Source organism: Danio rerio, chromosome 20 (genome assembly GCF_049306965.1).
Source record: "Danio rerio strain Tuebingen ecotype United States chromosome 20, GRCz12tu, whole genome shotgun sequence".
Lineage (NCBI taxonomy): Eukaryota > Metazoa > Chordata > Actinopteri > Cypriniformes > Danionidae > Danio > Danio rerio.
The window spans coordinates 5,323,820-5,346,633 of NC_133195.1; the positions used below are offsets into that span (position 1 = coordinate 5,323,820).

General features: G+C 36.9%; 1 protein-coding gene across 3 annotated transcripts in view; it reads right to left on the reverse strand.

Annotated features, from left to right (window-relative positions):
• ccdc85cb (coiled-coil domain containing 85C, b) overlaps positions 1–22,814 on the reverse strand; it is a 73,234-nt gene that overhangs the window by 16,409 nt on the left and 34,011 nt on the right. Inside the window, 2 exon segments of one of the 3 annotated variants that reach the window (NM_001002628.1) lie at positions 5,506–5,544; positions 10,635–10,714. In NM_001002628.1, the coding sequence (NP_001002628.1) occupies positions 5,506–5,544; positions 10,635–10,714 (119 nt within the window). 3 annotated transcript variants of the gene reach the window in all.

Genomic DNA, 22,814 nt, shown 5'->3' on the forward strand with positions numbered 1-22,814 from the left:
CTAAAATAACTCATTACATTTTTTACTGAAAACTGTTATGAATTAAGTTTGTTAAACTTAATTCATTTAATTGTAACAAGTCGAAGTAATTTGTTTAAGTTTTCACTTTTTACAGTGTATACAACAGAAAAAAGGGTGTTTACAGCCTGCTACATAGAACGATTTGGTGCATATAGCTAATATTACCCTTCATGACAACTGTGAGGAGGGTGAATTTTTTTATAACTCATCTGTTTCCTTTATATTAGGTTATATTAAGTCTGCATAATTAAGGGCGTGGCCACTTGAGTGACAGCTAAGTCTCGCTGGTCACTTCACCTCAGCTGACTCCGGCAGATTAGCCGCTGATGTCGACACGTTCTTCATAATTTCGTTTTGTTTTTTGTGGCTTTACACAGTCAGATGCCTTTTGGAATTATTTCCTACAATTACCAGATGATATGGCATGCTGTGTGCACTTAATTGTGCTCACAAACCATTCACGTGGCCTCTGTTTCCCAAAAGGTCAGGCAGCAGGACATCAAATGCTGAATATAAGCAGGAGCGGTCGGGTTCAGACTAAAACCTGACGCGAATTTTAGAAATGAAGTCCTGCGCAGATCTGTATTTCCAAGTTTTCCTGTGTAACAGCATTACTACAGCAAACTCACACAGGTTCCTGCCTTATTTCTTTCTTCTCTAGGTATTCTTGTTCAGAATCTCTTCATGCTGCTATAATGGAGACCCCCACAGGCTGCAGCTGCCAGCATCTCCAACCACCAGTGATCCTTAAAACATGTTCAATGACTGCCTATTGTTTTCTGAATGCATGTGATCACTGTAGGAAAGACCTATAAATAACCACGTCACTCTCTTCCAGGAGAGAAATTGTGTTTTTGGGTGGCTTCAAGGAAGATGTGAACTTCATATAAGCACGCCGCAAACCTAAACATACTGTATCACCCGATAACCATCCATGGTATTTAGGACACCTTGATACAAGGCTGGTGTACTTGTACAGACAAGAATAATTTTTGTTAGTACGCATGTTATATAGTATTTTTTATTTGATAAAGAATGTTGATTTACCTTACCAGAAAATGAGTGTTTGGTGGAGGATGCTTAAGATAAACTATATTTACAAAAGTTTTGGGACATCTGTCTTTACATGTACATGAAGTTTAATGTCATCCCAATTTTAATCCGTAGTGTTTAATATGTTGGCTCACCCTTTGCAGATATAACAGCTTCAGATTTTCTGGGAAGGCTTTCCACATGGTTTAGGAGTGTGTTTATGACCGTTCACTAATGTCAGACAAGAAGGCTTGGCTCTCAGTCAAATATGAAATTCAGGTGTTAAAGAAAGCTCATCAGATTACATCATATCCCATCCTCCTTTTGATTGATTTCAAATCCATCCCCTAAAAGCTTAGTATGGGGTCCATTTGGCAAAGACCAACAGATTTAACATTTAATTTGTTCCTATGCTTCTGATTTGCTAAATCTGAACGGGAAGAGGTATTTGCTGTCAATGCATCAGTATTTCTCAACCACGTTCCTGGAGGACCCCCAGCTCTGCACATTGTCTCCTTAACCAAACACACCTGATTCATATCATCAGCCCATTGGCACAGAAAGACCTGTAATGGATGTGACAGACAAAGGAGACATCCAGATCATGCAGTGCTGGTGGTCCTCCAAGAACGTGGTTGAGAAACATTGGTATTAATGGTGTAGCTTTGACCAAACTTGGCTGTCAGAGAGACTATACTCTCCCTGGCTGTACAGATCTTAGTAATTAAGTCAGCAAATACCCCTTTAGGAAAAAGAAGTACAGTATACTTAAGTAAAGGTCAAGTATAAAAGTTTACTTTATTAAGTATACTTATATCAATATCTATCTCCCAGCCCAGAAAAATACACTGCAGTGACAAAAGCTGCACACTTCATGGATAAAAAAAGATATAAAAATAAATGTAAAATTGTTAGCTTAACGCTTGTACAGATCAAATAATAGTTCAGTCATTTACTGCTGTCATTAAAAGAAACAAAATAACACCATGATGACTCCTTGTGTTAGTCTGAACAGTCGCGCCATGCCCCCGCGAGTAACTGAGCATCGATTTGCCTGTGATTTCAGGCATTTGATGGTGATTTCTTAAAACCTGACAGAACGAGTCAAAATCGGAGCTAAAATCATTCAGTCTGAACTCTGCAAATTCGTATTCGTTGTACAAGCTGCACGGTACAATTTTTAAGTTATGTTTACATTTACACAATGTAATCCCACATGAAAAAAAGTATTTACGATACAATGAATGTAGTATACTTAACCAGTTAAACTCTGCTTTTATTTTGGGATTTCCGCCTGCATTTTGCCTACCCAAATATAAAAGCTTACCAAATCCACATGCAGAGGTGTAAATGCAAAAATTTGGTATCATTTTAAAGAAAACCCTTTGAATTTTCATAAAACACTATTGAAAGCGTTTAAAATAACTGTATATGTTGACTGTGTTATAATAAACACCTAAAAAAGAGGCGCTTTTGTATTTTTTTTTTATAAACTCAAATTTGATAGTGTACCTTTTAGGTTCTGTGTGGTCTAGGGTTAATTTTGGTGGTTCCTGCACATGTCTGTAGTCATAGGAAAAAAGAAAAATGTCTCTACCATAATCTATGCGAAAGTTATTGTATTCCAACTAATGAGAGGTGCTACATAAGCCACAGGGATCGATCATTGTTTTCATATTTCACTATTCTTTTGTTTGATCAAACATAATTCACTGTGTTTGGACCACGTCAGACATATAAAAGGATTGCTTATGCACATCATCTCAAAAACTGAGGAGAAATGGCCCTGAAGCACACAGCATAAGGTAAGAGATGACAGCTGTCTGTGCTATCTGGGGCTGCTTATTGATCATAAATGTATTGTTTTCACTTCTGCGCCATGGAAACACTGCGATTCATTCGACAACAGTTTGATATGTGAATATAATTCAGTAAAAAGAATGCTAGAACCATATGAGCACCGGCAAGAGCTTTTATTTGAGCTATAACTTGTACATGTGTCATATATGAACCATATGAGAAATATGAAAATGAACAATACCCAGCTCGGGTATCCAAATTACTGTGTATTTAAGAGTAAATAACTTTTGTACAGTGGAATTAAAACCAAAGTGATGCATATGTGCATAAAACATACATTCTACACTTTCAAACGAAACCACTTACGGGGGTCTGGTGCAATGCTAGCCCTTTAAATCTTAAAGCGAAAGTCGATGACGTCACTGGCCCGGGCGGAATTTAACTGGTTGTATTCACTAAAATAAAATGTGATGTATTGAAGTATAATATACCATGAATAGTTGTACAAAAATTAGTGTAACTTCTTTACATTAGTTGTAGTACAATCACAACAACTATATAATTAACACAACAGATTAAATCAATTACTTAACTATAGTATAGTTCAATAACTATATAATTTTTGATATACATGACTAGTATTTTTTTTGTGTTGGATTATAAACAGCACAGCTTTAATCCTTCTATTTGCAATACATTCCGTAAAAAAAACCTTGTTATTTTGTTCTTTTAAGCCGATTCAATCGCCCCGAGGGAGTGTCAAAATTCCTGTAGAATGACATTAGGTTTTGTCAGTGATAACAGAAATGGGTTCAGCCTCTGAAATACCTGCACTGCTGGAATGCAGCCTATTCAAAGGGCCAAAATTCCTTACCTGGGTGAATAGTTGCTTTGACAACATCATGCAGTAATTAGTAAAACGGATGAACACAAAGACCTGTGCTTAAGTCGTAAAAGGATTAAGTTAAGCATGTACGACAGGACTTTTTAGGTCATTGTAACTTATTAAAGTTAATCATGTTCTAACTTAAATTTTATAAGTTAAGTAAGCTGTTTAGCGCGACATAAGTTCAATGGACTCATAAGGTTAATATGATTCAGCTTAAAAATTTAAGGCAACCATTATTTGTTTACAGTGTAGGTTTGAGTTGCATCAATTAATGTGGTCACGATAGACTTTAAGGCACAATTCTACCCTTTAGCCCTTCCCCTTACCGTTTTATATTCATCGTTTTGTGCGTTCCCGTGAAGGGGTAGGGGTGTCCCAATTCTCTTTAGCTGAAAGACTTAGGGGGTAAGGGGAAGGGGTGAATAGACCTTCGAATTAAGATTTTCCATGACCACATTCGAAAACAAAGGAGTAAGAAAATTTCCCAGAATACACCAGCCATAAGTGTCATTACTATGAATTTTAACAACAGAGAAGCACATGTTTTAATATATTCATAACTGCGTTCATGTTTTACAGTCATGTAAAAAAAAAATGCTGAAATAAAACCCGCTAAATTTTGCGATCTATAATCCATAATCATAACTCCTGTATAGCAGTTCCACAACATTCTGACACTCGTTGACACTGGAATACCCTGTCAGAAAAGTCTAGTGGCTGGGAATGGGCTTTTTACAGTGTCTGCTAAGTTAATATCGTTTTTGGTGTTGATGAATATGGCTACGGTGTAAATGCACAGTATAGTTATGATCTTATTGCGACATTATATTATTATGATAACATAATAAATGCCTTCAGTGATCTCCTGAAGATAAACACCAAAAAACAACACAACTGGAATAACTACAGCAGTCGTGATCGTCTGATCTCATATGAAGCAAGAGATCACGATGACATATGACAACTCGTGCAGGTGCTGTAGTGCTGTCCCAATTCTCAGGGCTAAATTTTAAAGCCCTTCCCTTTCACCCTCGGTTTTAAGGGGCCAAGGGGAAGGGGTACAAAAATAGAATTGGGATTGGGCCTTAGTAAGCTTTTATATTTTTGCAATAGTGCTTTACGACAAAGTTCATTCCTATTCTTGTCTAACAACTTCACCCCAGCAGTAAATTATTGACAAACACTGTAACTTGTTCTACAAAATGTCCAACATTTTGTTTAATGTTGTTTCTTTCTGTACACAGAAATGTTTTTATGTGAATTCCCAAGGTCTGGCAGTAATTATAGGGTTGCTTTAAAACAGACATAGCATTCAGACAACCCAATAGATTTACCATTTCTTATATAATGCAATTCAACTGTATTCAAACAGTGCTAAAACACAGAGTGGTGCATTTTATGAGACAGTGCTTAAGATAGATATATGAGTCTATTCGTTAAAAATTCAGATCCCTTCACATTCATCTTTACATCTCTTAGTTTGTTAGACATGAAAAATTGACGCTGCACTACCTGTGCTGTTTAAATAAAAGATAAGATCGGAAAGATGTTTCGACACAGAGGGACAAGCATATGAGCTCATGCGCCAAAGCCCCCGAGCACAGTAGCATGTTAGCACAAGCACTTAGCCTAGCATGCCATTTTGCACACCAGCCTTTAAGTCACAAAGAATGTGAATAGAGAAACACCGTAAGAAACAAGCCAGATAAGAGCTTAGAAGAAACAGAGTCCAACACCACTTAGTAAAAGTGTGATAAAGTTACCTTCATGGACAGCTTTGATAAGCTGTAGCGGCTACAGGGCTAGAGGACACAAGAGACATTTACAAACCAATTAAACACATACATTTTCACACAGTTTGTTTATTGGTTACCTATTCAAAGAGTTTCACTTTGGCTACTTCCAGGCTGGTTTTCAACCATTTCCAGCCAGGTCTTAGCTGGTCAGGCTGGTAGATGACCAGCAAGACTGGGAGCCCAGCCAAAACCAACTATGTCCAGCTTAAACCAGGCTGGTCAAGATGTTTTAGCTGGTCATTTTCCAGATTAGACCAGGCCGGAAATGGCTGGAAACCAGCCTGGAAATGGCCAAAACCCCTCTAAAACCAGGCTGGTCAACCAGCTAAAACCAGCCAACAAGCCTTGGCTGGTTTAAGCTGGATTTTTCAGCTAGGTTACTTAATAGTTTCCTTTAACCTTGAAGGCTTTGAGTAGTTGGTGTGTTTTTGGTGTGTTTTATTATAGGACAAAACTGTGCAGTGCTGTGGCCCTACAGGAATCCAGTTTGAGATCTAATGGCTTAAGGAATCTTATGTACTTTTCTTTTCAAACTGCAAAACCAGTGTTTATGTGTTCAACCACAGTGTTTGGACAGCAACAATGAATGTCCTTCAACATAACCTGTCATCTGAGGACCACGCTTATATTTAGACACATGAGTAAAATACAGTACCGTTTGGAATGGATACAGTTTGTTTTAATTCGGTGGGAAACTAATTTAAATACATAATTTGGTATATTTAAACACATTTGTCACGCATAAAATTACAATAAAGGAAAAATTTCAAAACACCTACAGTTGAAGTCAGAATTATTAGCCCCCCTGTTTATTTTTTCCCCAATTTCTGTTTAACAGAGCAGATTTTTTTCAACACATTTCTAAACATAATGTTTTAATAATTCATTTTTAATAAATTATTTATTTTATCTTTGCCATGATGACAGTAAATAATATGAGTAGATATTTTTCAAGACACTTCTATGCAGCTTAAAGTGTCATTTAAAGGTTTAACTAGGCAGTTTAGGGTAATTAGGCAAGTTATTGTATAACAGTGGTTTGTTCTGTACACTGTCGGAAAAAAATAGCTTAAAGGGGCTAATAATTTTGTCCTTAAAATGGTGTTTAAAAAATTAAAAACTGCTTTTATTCTAGCCGAAATAAAACAAATAAGACTTTCTCAAGAAGAAAAAATTTTATCAGACATCCTGTGAAAATTTCCTTTCTCTGTAAAACATCATTTGAGAAATATTTAAAAAAGAAAGGGGGGCTAATAATTCTGACTTCAAGTTCCCAAGTCTATTTTCCTAATGATTATCTAATTGGTGATACTGGATCAGGGCGAGGCGGTGGCGCAGTAGGTAGTGCTGTTGCCTCACAGCAAGAAGGTCGCTGGGTCGAACCTTGGCTCAGTTGGCGTTTCTGTGTGGAGTTTGCATGTTCTCCCTGCCTTCGCGTGGGTTTCCTCCAAGTGCTCCAGTTTCCCCCACAGTCCAAAGACATGCGGTACAGGTGAATTGGGTAGGCTAAATTGTCCGCAGTGTATGTGTGTGTGTGTTAATGTGTGTGTGGATGTTCCCAGAGATGGGTTGCGGCTGGAAGGGCATCCGCTGCGTAAAAACTTGCTGGATAAGTTGGCGATTCATTCCGCTGTGGCGACCCCAGATTAATAAAGGGACTAAGCAGACAAGAAAATGAATGAATGATACTGGATCAACACAGTCTGTTATCCTCAAATTCACGCAGGTGTCCAGACAGAGTAACTGCAGGTGCTCCTCACAATAACCACAGAAATATATTGTTTTATAATCGACCAGATTCTATAAGGAGACAGGACATGAATGTCTGCAAAATAAATACTTGCTGGACCTTTTCATGAAAACAGACCTTTTAATCTCGGAGTCACGCAGGTGTAAAAGAGGTTAAAAAAGTGTCATCGATGACAACAGTTGAAAGGGCTTGTAGAGAAAGCTTAATGTAGGTATCCTGGGAAATCAAGAGTTCAGCTCAGTTTATGTGCGCTCAGGACAGCGTTCTCTGAAGGATTGAGCTCTCCTCTGAATTAATCACGCTTCAAGTGAATTCAGTCCTTCTCAGAGGACAGCAGCACGTATTCTCTTATTTGACCAGAGGGAGAAAGCAACTCTCTTGCATTTTAATCATAGCCTTACAAAGTGCTTTCCAACCTGGGGATAAAAAATGCTTTCAGACATTCAAAGCACTCTGTTCCACATGTTCGGAGAAAGAGCTTTGCCTCGGAAAGGCGCAACAATTTAAGCGCATCGCCGTCTGCTACACCCACATCCACTGCGAGATGGAGGGGGGCTGGCGATGAAAACGTAATGAGGATATATGATTAAAAGCGAGAATTATTGCAGATCCAAGGACTTTTTCTTTCAAGCCGACAGCCCTGGCAGCACTTTTGGATTTGCTTCTGTGAATATCGTGTTAAAGGCTACCTACAAAGGCCTTCATTGGAACTTCTTTGTGTCAGTATTTCCAGAGCCCACACAGTGTTTTCAGTCTCACTACATTGTAAAGGAATAAATCACCCAATGAACTGAACATTTTTGGACCACTATACTTTCTTTGCTGGAACACAAAATGTGAAATGCTAAAGGATATTCGGTAACACTTCATAATAACTACACACTTTGAACCATTTATTAGGCATTAGCATCTAGTAAATTCATTATTTGTAAAGCATTAAGTCTACATTAATAAATGTTAGTAAGCAGTTTATAACTGTAGCTACAAATGCTGTATTCTTGACTTACAACCACATTTATAATGTGCTTAATAATTGTACTTTCATCCTTTGTTAATAATTGATTTCCATTACTAATTTAAGTATTGCATTATTTACAAACCATTTGTATTTGAGAGTAGTTGGAGGTTTTAAGATCATTCATAATGAGTTAGCAAATGATTAATAAACTTTTGAAATCAAGGTTTATACATCTTATTATTTAGGCACATATTAATGGTTACTATGTATGTTAACAAATGCTTTATTAAGTCAACTTCATGCAGTTTTGTGACCTAATCTAAAGTGAGGACTATTCATGCATTATAAATCCCTTATAAATAATACTTAAAGACTTGGTATCAAATGAACAATAATCTTTGCAATCTTATCTAAAAAGCAAAATTACTATAAATAATAAACATTGTTGAAAAACAGGAGTGTCAAAATACAACAAAATTGGATAAAACAACAACAAAATAATAATTTTAACAATATAGCAAGATGCAATGTTTAAAATGTACAGTAATTTTATTTTAGATCAGGTTGCACAGATTTTCCTTTCATTTGTTACAGTTTGATTTGTGTCTCTTCAAATAAATAGAAATGAATAATGTTGTTTATGTACTTTTTTCCTTTTTAGAATTTAACTGACTCTTCAATAGTCATTTATAAGGCCTTTATAAAGCATAAATAGTCTTCACTTTAGATTAGGTCTCAAAACTGGATGACGTTGAGTTAATAAAGCATTTAATAACATACAAATTAACTATTGGTACATGCCTGAATAACAAGAATTATAAATGTTAATTTCATTACTTTATTAATCATTTGCTAACTCATTCTGAATGATCTGAAAAACCACCAACTATGCTTAAATAAATGGTTTGTAAATAATGCAATACTTATTTACAAGTATACAAAACAAGTTGAGAATCAAAAGACATGATAAAGAGAAACTATATCAGAGACGCACTATTCTTAAAGTGACAGTGCGCAATATTCCTGCTGCTGCCTGTTTTTATCATTAGTCAAACAACAAATGGAGAAAATCCCTCACTGCTCTTGACTGAAGGACTTTTGTAGCTAAAGTTTTATTCTTACAGTGAAGATGCTTAAAACACAGATTAAACATAATGGGCCCTATCATACACCCGGCGCAGTGTGGCGCAAGGCGTGGCGCAGTAGTCTTTTGGTAGTTTCAGCTTGGTGCAAGAGTCGTTTTGAGGTGTTGCGCTACGCTGTTTAAATAGCAAAAGACCAGCCAAATCCAGCAAAAACCAGCTTGACCAGCCTGGTTTAAGCTGGACAAAGCTGGTTTTGGCTGGACTTCCAGCTTGGCTAGGCTAGTAAAGCTGGTTTTAGCTTGTCATCTCCCAGTCTGACCAGCTAAGACCAGGCTGGAAATGGCTGGAAACCAGCCTGGAAGTGGCCAAAACCCCTCTAAAACCAGCCTGGTCAACCAGATAAAACCAGCCAACCAATAGAAACTCTAATAGAACAACAGCATATTATAAGTCTGTAAAATAAACTATTAAAAGTGCTGATGATTGTGATGGTAAGTGCTGTATTGTCATCTTTCAGGTTATATCTCAGCTTTAATGCGCTTTTTAAATAAATAAATAGAAAACAAAGCAGCTGCTCGCCATCGCGACAGCAATAAGATCCAATGGACAGCCGACTGCTTTCACTCCCAAATGGCGGAATCCGGGGCTGTTGCTGGGCGCTGCTGTTGCAATGGAACGTTCTATTGAGTGTCGTCTCTTGGTCATTCTAAGCTATTTGCTTTGGGTGAACCATCCTTTACCTGCAAGCCTATTGAGATTTTAAACAGCAACACGCTACGTTCATTTTAAGAGATGAACATTTAATTGCACCTTCAATTCTTTTAACAGGCACGTTTTATTCCCACCTACACAAGCTTAAGGTGAAAGAACTAACCCAATCCTATTCAAGTGTAGCGGAGAGTGGGCTGTACCACTGCTCTGCTTGGATGGGTTCATGGCTAGTGTTTTGTTGTAGATGTCTCTACAATATCAGGCGAATACATCTGTGATATAGGCAAACTGATTGTGATGGCCTCGGGATAATTAGATGAAGTTCAATGCTCTTTTGGATGGTAAAACCCACTCATTCTCCACAAGAGAGGTTAAATCGAGGACACAGACACTTCATGATGCCCACACAATCCTGGCGTGACGGTAAGCTGTTCCTTCATCCTGCTGGAGGGGATACTGTGCGCCACATTTAACACAGTTTGTCCCATCAGGAATTCAAGATTGGCTGCCACTCTCATAAGCCCAAATATCAAACAGTGAAGTTGTAACAGAACCGAAACCTAGGCATAGATTGCTTTTTTTTATTACTTACTTGTGACAGCAGTTTGTTGTTATTGTCCTCTAGAATCCGGACCTTGGTTTCCAGCTGCCGAATGTAGTTGGAGGATGCATCTGCAAGACAAACGTCCAAATAATATTCAATTCCAAGCTAATTCACACTATTTACGGTTCTAAGCAAATAATTACCGTTCTAAACATTTCAGTCCTGCATCCTCTCCTTGTAAGTTCAGACTTTGCAAGTTTGATATAGAAAACAAACTCCCGTGGACATGTCGTGTAAATCTTCAAAGGGAACAGCGTACTCTATAAGCGCATTCGCATCACCCTGGCTACATTGTTTCACTTTCTTAACAATAAAATGAAAACAATTATCAGTTTTAATTATCAATAATGGCCATTATAAAAGTATAACGTACATTAAGTGTATACATTATAGGAAATAAAGGCAAGCAATCAGTCAATATACAGAATGCATGTGGTTACATTAATTATTAACTGTTCTTTGCGCTAAGCCAAAACCATTAGGGATGGGAAGATTCATCGTTATGTATCGATACGCGGTCATGCGCGTGCACGATGCGAGTGCATCGGTTGAGCAGCAGAGGATGAATGAAATTTTGGAAGCAAATCGAGATGCATCGGTTTTTGCGAGATGCATCGATTTTTCCGAGATACAGCTTATATTTTTAATATAGAATGTATTTTTTATTTATTAACAAGTGTTGTCAACCTGTTTTTGGCGCATAATTTAATCGACCTACATAAAGTAAGCCTTAGCAACGGATTTGCGGATGTGTACACTCACACTACAACTTAGTGTATCAGGTGTGCGGATGAAGCTAGTGGAGCGCCCTCAGCAAGCGCGAGAAGCAAAACAAACATTTTATTCCTCACTGAGTTTTAAATCTAAAGTATGGCAAGCAACATTATGGATTTAGGGATGGACGACATGACAGGACAGATGCAATTTGCAAAATGTGCCGCGCATCTGTAAAATACGCGGGCAGTACGAGTAATCTGAAATCTCACTTGAAGCGGCGCCACGGTGTTGTTGTGAAAGCATCTTCCAGTGTTCCTGCATCCCCGGCTTTCGCACTGCTTCAACCAGCTCCAAAAGTGGTGAGAAAAGCATTGCAAGTTTTTTTTCCGTGCGCAACAGTTTTGTGCGCTCTACGCCAATAACGAATGCAATTGCATTGTTCACCTGCAAAGATATTCAGCCTAGTGTCACGGAGAACGTTTTAAAAACCTCCTCCTGTTAACTTTTATTTAATTATAATAATAATAATATTAATAATAATAATGATAAAAATAATGGGTGGCACAGTGGGTAGTTTGACCACCTCAGAGCAAGAAGATTGCTGGTTTGTTATATTTTTATTAGCCTGTTGTTTACAGTGACAGTGATGTTTCAAAGCAGCATAACACTGCTAGTTCACCACCTTAAGTTTTGAATAATCAGTGGCAAAATATATCTTTGTAAAACTTGTTTTCATAGTTAAAGTTAAATCACAATTCTTGTTGTGCAATGCTAAACCTTTATGTTGAAAGAGTGCAAATATATATATTTTAATATATATTGCACTTATACATTCTGTTTATCTTGAAAATACTTAAATAATATGTGCTATATGTTCTAAAATGGCCCTCTACTGTAAACTGACACTCTGGCTCTGAGAGAAGAGCCAGTTTGTAAAAAAAGTCTTGGTTTTGCTTGGTTTATAAATAATCAAACTCATTCAATGGCACAGCATCCTCTTTCACATCATCTCATAAACTTGATCTAATTAGTTAGTGCTGAAATATTGCATTGTATTGTGATATGGGTGTGAATCGTATCGTGTTGCATCGCAATATGTCACAAATGTATCGCTAATATATCGGATCGTATTCTTTGTATCGAGATGCGCATCAGATCGGCATTATAGCTTAGATGCCCAACCCTAAAAATCATAGATATATACACTAGATATCGCATAGGGACCCTGAGCATGCGTCAATAGCGCCGCCACATTGGTACAGTGCTCCCAGGACAAATGTCATTCAACCGCACTAGTCAAGACAGTGTTATTACATGAAGATGCGGAACTTTAGTGCTGTCTACGAGTGTAGTAACGAGCAAACAAAGAAAACAAAGCACAAATGCAGAACATTTCATAGGTAATATTAAGTTTTTTTCTGTTTTTGTATGTTCTGAACTTTTGTGCTAATCAGGTAACGTTATTGATGATAACAGTCACTTACTACATTCAACATAAGGCAAAGCAGCTCCAACTCGCACTAAACACTCGGCTTATGCTAGTTTTGTTGAATAAAATCAGCAAACAATGCAAAAGAAATATGACAACGAGATGCTGCGCTGCCAGAAACTTGTATTATGTCGGCTAACGTTAGTGAAAGAGAAGTTCGGGGGATTCAATCACAAACGAATCGCTCCCTCCGTCAGTATGAGAAGTGAAAGCAAGAGAGGAGCTGTGTTTCAGGACATGATTAGATTAAATTTAACAGGGAGGGTGGAAATTACATTTCTGTACACACAAACACAAGCTTTTTGTCAGGAATGCCCGTGCGGTCACTGATCCATCAATCTAGAAAAGTGATGTAAAATTATAATTTTCGTAATTAGAAAAAAAAAATTACATACTAACATCCAGGAAAACTCCCGATCATAGATATATGTGTATATGTGTATATCTCTGGCTTTGGATGGCCACAGTCCTCCACTGTACCTTGGTCCCGCATTCATTTCAAAGGAGTGCTACCCTGTAGCAAGATGGCGGTACTATTGACGCATTCCGTCCAATAGACAACAACAGGCCAGGCGACCTCTAATGTATATATCTATGGCCAAAACACGTTACCTGAGAACAAGTAATAGATTCAAAAGACCAAAGTCGGGGAATATGTTGTTAGATATTAACAACAAGATGAATTAAATTTAGTGAGATTAGATCCAGCGGTAGATCCTTGATGAGCAGTCCGACAAGCACAGTTCTCATTTGGGTAGCTATGCTGCAGCGCATGCCAGAGAGTGTGTGTGTGTGTGTGTGTGTGGTCACATGATGTGCATTTTCAGTGGTGTGGTGTAGAGTTGTTCAGAAATGATGGGTAAAACGCTAGTGTGGACGCGGATCGTTTTCATTCTAAAACGCCATTTTAAAACTAAAACGTACTAGTGTAAATGGGCCTAAAAGTTTCCTAATGAAGAAAAAACAAAAACAAAATAATGTATATGTGCACTGAAATCCTCAGTAAACCATTTTAAAATCAATCAATACATTTAAGTTTTTGTAAAAATCTCGGATATGACATATATACATACACACATTTAAAAGATTACCTTTGCTTTTTGGTCAAACTAATTATTTAGAATTAGCTAAAACAATACAATTCTTCAGTTTTTTGGAGGATAACTTTGCTTTATGTTCAATCCACTTAAATTAGTAAAAGTTAACAAGCTAACCTAATTCATTCATGCTGTCCCAACGCAGTTCGATTGTGTCAAACCTAACATTTTTTACCGTGCAATACTGATAATTTCACTATTGTGGATAATCATAAACTTTCTTAGCAATTTCATATATACTTTCATAATCATATTTTCTTTTTTAAATATTTTCCAAATGATGTTTAACAGATTCAGGAAATTTTCACAGTATGTCTGATAATATTTTTTCTTCTGAAGAAAGTCTTATTTCGGCTAGAATAAAAGCAGTTTAAATTTTTTTTTTAATTTTATTTAAGATTTTTCAATATGTTTTTTTACAGAACAACCCCTTACCCAACAGTTTACCCCTTATACGCAAGGGGATACATAAAATAATACAAAAATAATAATTATGGAATTATATTAATAACAAAAATAAAGAAAGAAAAATAAAGAAGGAAAATCAATAAAAAAATTATAATTTTAAATAAATAAATAAAAGGTATTGCCATCATAATTACTTTGCAGGGGATACATTAGTACATCAAGTTACTTAAGGTTGCATTGTAGTTACATCAAATTACAGTGATAATATGTCAAGAAACCTCTAAATATACATATATAAATGTGTCATAACACTTTTCCACCTCTTCAGAAAAATATCAGTCTTCATTTGTAGGCATGCCGTAATTTTTTTCCATTATATAGACCTGTTTAAGTCTCTAAATCCACTGAGCCACCTTTGGAGAACTTTCTTCCATCCAATGTACTGTTATCATTTATTTTTTGCAACCAGTAATAAAATCATTAAACATTTCTTTAGGCAGTGCTCCCAGTAAGCACATAACTGGATCGAGGGGTATTTCTATATCTAATATCTATTTCATTTTTCCAAAATTCTTGAATCTTAGGACAGTCCCAAAAAATGTGGGTATGATCTCCAATTTGACCACATTTTCTCCAACACAAAGCAACAGATGGTCCTTTTACATATGTAGATATTAAAATAAGAGTTTTAAAGTACCTAACTTTTACTTTCCAATCAAATTCTTTTCATAATTGGTTTTTAATTTCTTTATGACATCTTTCACATAACTCAGTTGTTTTTAATTTTTTAAGCAGCATCAAGTTAAAATTATTAGCCTCTTTAAGCTATATATTTTTCTCGATAGTCTACAGAACAAACCATCATCATACAATAACTTGCCTAATTACCCTAACCTGCCTAGTTAACCCAATTAACCTAGTTAAGCCTTTAAAAGTCAATTTAAGCTGTGTAGAAGTGTCTTGCTTCTATAAAAAATATCTAGTCAAATCTTATACTGCCATCACGGCAAAGATAAAGTAAATCAGTTATTAGAAATGAGTTATTAAAACTGATATGTTTAGAAATGTGTTGAAGAAATCTTCTTTTCGTTAAACAGAAATTTGGGGGAAAAAAACACAGGAATAATAATTCTGCCTTCAACTGTATATTCACCCTGAAATAAACATGACATGATAGTGTTGGCAGGGTGTAGAAGATGGACAGTATAGTTATTAGCCTAATAGCTAAAGCTACAGCTGTGTTCTGAATAAAGCCCTCAGCCGTGGACAGTAAAGCACTGCTGGGCAGCTTCAAATCCCTAGCGACACGCTAATCTAACTTCATCTGGCTGACTGAACTATGGGCACGAGCCAAGCCGATTAAAAATCAACTCTGATCCGCAAAAGCCCTGGACCAGCGACCTAGAGGAGAGATCCTCTCACAACCAAAAATCACTCCAATCCACAACCAGCAATTGGAAATGTGACTCCAATGCCCTAAAGCTGTTTTGGAAATGCAATTCCTGCCATTCCAGGGAAGCTGAATGTTTTTTTTGTCTGCATAACTTTCCACATGAGATGAATACATAACTGATATTCATTTGCCAGTCCGTAGCTTTAATTTTATTTTTATATCCAGCTTATTTTCAAGAAGGTTTCCGGTGTCATTAGATTAGAACTGGTAGTTATTTTACCAGTGTAAAAGCAGACTGTTAAGCTGAACTTGTGAGTAACTCTTTCAATGAAGCCTCTGTGTTTCAATTTATTGCATGTTTGATTTCTCTGTTGTTGGTTTCTCTGTTCTCTGTTGATTTCTCTGTTGTTGTAGCGCTTTGGGTCTTAGAAAAGTGCATTATAAATAAAATGTATTATTAATATTATTATTATTAAAGGGCACCTATGATAAAAAATCTACTTTTCAAGCTGTTTGGACAGATCTGTGTGTTGGTATAGTGTATAGACCGTAATACTGGGGTGCTATGAACACACCCAGTCCTTTTTTTTAATTTAACTACAAAAAAAGGGTCGGCCAATTGGAGCTGTTTTCAAATCGATCGCACCATTACGTAGGTGTGCGATCCCCCCCGCCCACCGAATTGATTGACAGCTGCGCGCATTAACATGTTCCGGTAGTCGCGTGTATATGTCAACAAGACCAGACAGACATACGCAAAGCAACCGGGAATAAAAGGTCTGTTCTGTTCGCTAGGATCAGCAATCATCATCAAATGTGATTAAGAGTAAGTTTCACATGTTTAAAGTGTTTTAAAACAGAGTATGTGTGTAATTAATTACAGCGATTTACTTCAGCTTTACTTCATCAGCACAGCCGCGTGTCAGAACAATTATAAAAGAAGACGCTTCAATCCCGGTTTGTGGAAGTTAAATCAGGTTTATTTTGTACATTAGCATAACAGATATCCACACTTGAGGTTAGCCTTAACTAGGCTAAGCGCGCTTTGTCTGTCTGCCTGCCTGCGTGTGTATGTGTGTGTGTTTGTGTGTGTGTGCACGCGCGTTAACTTTGTAACGATATTGTGTGTGACTCATCAATGCAACTTCACAATACTGATTAGTAAAGGTTAGTTCTTACTGTAGTATCTCACAAACGCTACGTGAGACCTCCTTCCTTTAAGTCTGTCTGTTGTCTGACGCAGCTGAGGGAGGAGGCATGTAGAAACAGTGGGCGGGAAAGAAAAAGCTTAAAGGCACAGTACGACAAAACCACCCCCTGCTGGAAATCAGTATAAGACAGCATCTTGTAAAAGGTATAATAAAAAATCTGATGGGTATTTTGATCTGAAACTTTATATACACATTCTAGAGACGTAAAAGACTTATATTAAATCTGAAAAAAGGGGTAACCTAGGTGCCCTTTAAGAGTATAGTGAATCCTTTATAGATGACTAGGCATGGGCCGATATAAGATTCTGATGGTATGACCTTGGATAAAAATATCACGGTTTCACGGTATTGTGATTATTGTTCTAAAAGATATTCTTTTAAATGTCTGGGGAAAAAACTTTTTTCGAACACAAAATATTTTAATTTGAGAAACATTCATTCATTCATTTTCTTTTCGGCTTAGTCCCTTTCAAGAGTTCACACTTAGCTGATGATTGATAATAAAACTAATTTGGCGTGCTGTCCCGGGAGAGAGCCCTGAGCTTATAAGATCCTCGAGCAATGGGCTCCCTCCTGTTGCAAGGCGAGAGGGGAGTTTGAGCTCAGGTAGATCTCGATGACTCCCCCTCCTGCTTGTTGTAGCCAAGTGTCAGATATGGATGCTGAGAAGGTGTTCTCAGAGTTTAGCTTAAGTATTTCGGATTAATTGTTTAGGGTGCTTGTTTTGAACTGTGGGAGGAAACGGGAGGACCCGGGGAAAACCCACGCGACCACGGAGAGAAAGAAAACACAGAAATGCCATCTGGTTTGGAAAGGAATTAAACCAAGGGCATTCTTGCTGTGAGGCAACAGCGCTAATCACTGGCCACCGTGAAACCTGTTTGAACGGAGGGAAAGTAGGGTTGGGTGGGGGGGTTTCTTCAAGACGAAGATATTGAGATAAGAAAACTCTGGTTATTTATAGTGAGTAAAGAATCGTCTGATAGGATAATCAGTCATTAGCTGGAACAGCTGTGAACAATCATAAGCACGTGATCCTCTCAAAAACTTTTTATAAATAAACTTCACTTATTAATCCGGGGTTGCAACAGCAGAATGAAACTACACTGTTCAAGTTACTATGACCATTTATGTGAAGCTGCTTTGACACAATCTACATTGTAAAAGCGCCATACAAATAAAGCTGAATTGAATTGAATGGGCTGATCTGAATACTGTATGTCAGAAACTGCTGATCTACTGGGATTTTCATGCACAACCATCTCTAGAGTTTACAGAGAATGATCAAAATAAATAAATAAATAAATAAAAATCCAATAAGTAAAAGTTCTTTGGGCGCAAATGACTTGTTAATGCCAGAGGTCAGAGGAGAATGGCCAGACTGGTTAGAGCTGATAGTTACAACCAAGTTACTGTATGCAGAAGAGCATCTCTGAATGAAGGACACATCGAAGCTTGAAGCAGATGGGCTACAGCAGCAGAATACCACACCGGGCCACTCCTGTCAGCTAATAACAGGAAACTGAGGCTACAACTCGCGTAGGCTTACCAAAATTGAACAACAGAAGATTTGAAAAATGTTGCCTGATCTGATGAGTCACGATTTCTCCTGTGAAAGTTAGTGCCACAACATGAAAGGATGGATCCATCCTGCTCTTTATCAACGGTTCAGGCTTCTGGTGGTGGTGTAATGATGCGGGGGATATTTTCTTGGCACACTTTGGGCCCATTAGTACCAATTGTCAACGCCACAGCCTACCTGAGTATTGTTGCTGACGGCTATTTCCAGTAGGATAACGCACCTTGTCATAAAGTGAATCATCTCAGACTGGTTTCTTGAACATGACAATGAGTTCACTGAACTCAAATGGCCTCCACAGTCACCAGAGCTCAATCCAATAGAGCACCTTTGGGATGTGATGAAAGTGGAGATTTGCACCATGGATGAGCAGCCGACAAATCTGCAGCAACTGTGTGATCGATGCCACAAAGGATTAAGGCAGTTCTGAACGTGAATGGGGATCCAACACGCTAGCAGTAAGTTGTTCCTAATAAACTGGCCGGTGAGTGTAGATGTGTGTGTGTATATATATATATATATATATATATATATATATATATATATATATATATATATATATATATATATATATATTAGCGCTGTCAAAATTTACGTGTTAGCGCATGCGATTAATTTTAAGTAATTAACGCATTAAAAAAAATTTACGCAATTAACGCAGTTGAAGTTTTTTTTTTACTTCTTGTTGTGGTGGATGTGTGTATAACATGCAATAAATGACCAAGGAAGCACTTTTTGAAGGCAAGTTTCAGTATAAAACAATTAGTCGCATCACCAGGCTCTCCAAAGTTTCATGCAATTTCGGGTGTTTCATTTTTAACGTTCGACTTCTGTTGTAAGTTGATACCGCATGGCGAACAGAAAGAAAATCCTCCGCATTTCGTGACTCGAGGTTCCTTTAAGGTAAGGTTCCTTTTAAGGCTACACGGTAGAACTTTAATAAGAGTATTATCTTAATCATTTTAAAATCGGAGTATTGGTGTCTTATGCGAATGTACTCAGAACGTCTCCGGTGAAGCTGTCAAAGACAGGGCATTACAGGGCCAAAACATCTGCAGCGCGTTGTGTGTGTGTGTGTGTCTGTGTGTGTCTGTGTCAGGGGTGGAGTGAGCGACGTATCTGAGTAGGGGCGAGAGGGGTGTGCAATGTATTTAACGACCGGTTTGCGAGAAATTATCATTCATTTGCAGGCATTTGGGAGTCTCTGTGCACTTGCGGGATACTCCTAGTCGTAGCAACTGGATGAATGTTAAGGAGGATTAAACAAAATTGTTTCTACTCTATAATGTTCTCAACTCACAGCAATAAAACTTTACAATGAGTGCAACAGTTTCTATTCTATAGTTTATTATTATAATTTTTCATTTTCCATATTTGCAATATCTGTATTTTGGCATTTTTTTTGCAGTCCACTTAGAATCCAACATGGAAATCAATGTTTTCTTTATTGGCATTGATTGTTTTGAAATTTAAATGTCATTAACATGCCTGTGTTTTCATTTCTGTAATAAATATGGCTGTCAAGCCAGGATCTTGATGGTTTTGTGTGGGTATGTTGTTTACATGGAGAAATCTGTGTTACAAGTTAAACAAAAATTCTATCAAACAATTATATTTTGAATTTAAGCATTTTTTGTCTTGCGTTTACATTAATTTTACATTTAAATAGCCAAAATTACAAGTTTCAGTATTTTAAATGCGATTAATCGCGATTAATTTTTTTTAAAAGGTGCGATTAATTAGTGAATTTTTTAATTGATTGACAGCACTTATATATATATATATATATATATATATATATATATATATATATATATATAAATAAATATATATATATAAATATATATATATATATATATATATATATATATATATATATATATATATATATATATATGTATATATATATATATATATATATATATATGCAGCATCATTAATTTGACCAATTTCACCCATTATTCTGCTGCTTTTAGTTCATTCCTTTCTTGCACACACAAGCAGTAGTCAGCTCCAAATGTATTGAGAGACAGCACAGCGAAATCATATTCAAATCAATCTGACGTGCTGATCAGCTATTTGTGCATGTTAGCTCAGTGAACTGACATGGAAGTATTTGTGTGTGGCGGCACGACGCGGATGAGCGCATTGGGGGGTGGGGGAGCGAGTCTGTCCCTCTCGCTTTGTCGCTTCCAATCGCATCAGCAACGCTATGACCCACTTCCATAGCCGACACTGCGGCACAAGGCTCACGCGGGAATCTTCAGGAAAGGCCGCATGGGCAGCAACTGTGAAGCTGTCTTCGTGACATCACAGGCAGCCCCTCCTAACGGCAGTCACACCCAAAGCCCACAAAACGCAGCAGGGGTTTCAGATAAATTCCAACACGCTGATGTGGACACTGCTAATGTCCACATTTTTTAAGGTGTAAGGTTGGGGAAAGAAAACACAGACTAGTATGAAAATTATACAACCTATTAAAAGTTTGAATGTCACCGACAATTCACAAAAACAAACCTGTTTGTGTGTGTGTGTGTATGTTTGAATGAATCTTGAAGGAAAGCAAAAAAAATAAAAAATAGCAGGAGGGAAATATCTCAGTGCAAGCTTTCGATGGGTGTGTGCACGAAGTTGCTGGATCAATTGCTGCAAGATGTGGCAGTCCAAGCAGAAACAACAGTCCGTACAGTAATTCATTCCATACTGTCTGACCTCATTCTGTTAGAAAACTACAGCTCGGCGGACAATGAAACTTAAATTAAAGAGAGATGGGAGGGAGGGAAAGAACTAAACTCAATCTGTCTGAGTTTGGATTTCAAGCTTGGCTAAAAAGAAAGTCGGAAAATAAATCACGTTGATGCACAAGCTTTCTGGTCTTCATTATAAGAACAGGAAAGTAAGAGCAGAAGAAAAGAATGTTTGAAAAAATATAAACAGGGTAGGCATACATGCATTTGGATACTGAATCTTGACTGGAATTCCACAGGCTTATAATGAGTTATCACTATTATTATTGCTCTGTTAGGGATTTGAACAAACTAGCTTTACATATTCAAGCATATAATAGCGTGATTTTTTTATTAATTTATATTTTTAGTTTTTTTCTTAACATTTATTTAAAGATTTGCAATGACAGAACAGTGGTATACAGTAGGTGTCTCATGTCATCATATACAATTATACAGCTATCTGTTAAACAATCGTCCACCGGCTTGTAATTCAAGTTTTTTTGAAGGGTAAAATTAACGAAACATAAAAAAATATATAAATAAAACTAAAACAAAAATAGACTTTCAATGTACAATTCTCCAAAAAGTCCTATAAAGCAGAGATTCTCAAGCTTTTTCACTTTGGGGCCTACTTCTTTCTCCGATCAATTTTTGAAGGCCCATCAATCTGATATTTTCTCTAAAATGTTTGTATGAAATGCTCATTTAAACCTTTATTTATAAAAAAATAAACTGAAACATATATATATATATATATATATATATATATATATATATATATATATATATATATATATATATATACATATATATATATATATATATATATATATATATATATATATATATATATATATATATATATTAGGGCTGTCAAAATTAGCGTTAACACACATGATTAATTTTAAATATATAACGCGTAAAAACCCCTCAAAAATCGCAGTTGAGACTTTTTTTTTTCAGCCAATGATGAACTTCCGGTGAAAGCTTTATGTGAATATTTTCAACATCGTAAGGTTCCTTTTACATCATCGATGTCATAATGTAATTCAAATATAATCTGTTAAACAGACTTAAGCGTACACTTAGTTGTTAAAGCGTAAAAAGAGATGAAAAACCATTTAAACGCAGGCGCCGTCATTAGCCGCATTGTCGTTTTAAAGAATATCACAACGATGAACGCGGCAAGTATAAAAGCCTCGTCTGTTTCACGAGGTGAGCACTGCAGCACCAGGCTAAAGTATAAATCCAACCAAGAAGAGTGCGCGATGTATTTGAGGACCAGGAGAGAGACGCGTGATTTCCAAGAGATTATCACTCATTTGCAGGAATCTGGAAGTCTCTATGCAGTTCCGGGAGACTTGGGATGTCTATTAAAAGTGAACGCTACGAGGCAGTATGATGCCGTTCTTTTTCATGTTTACCAGCTGACCGCTCTTTATATTCCCACTGGTACCAGTTTGTCCAGTAGCGCAACATGTTTGCCAGTGGACGCAGAAAAATGCAGAAAGGAGTTGACCGCGATGACGAGGTTTGAGTCCATCA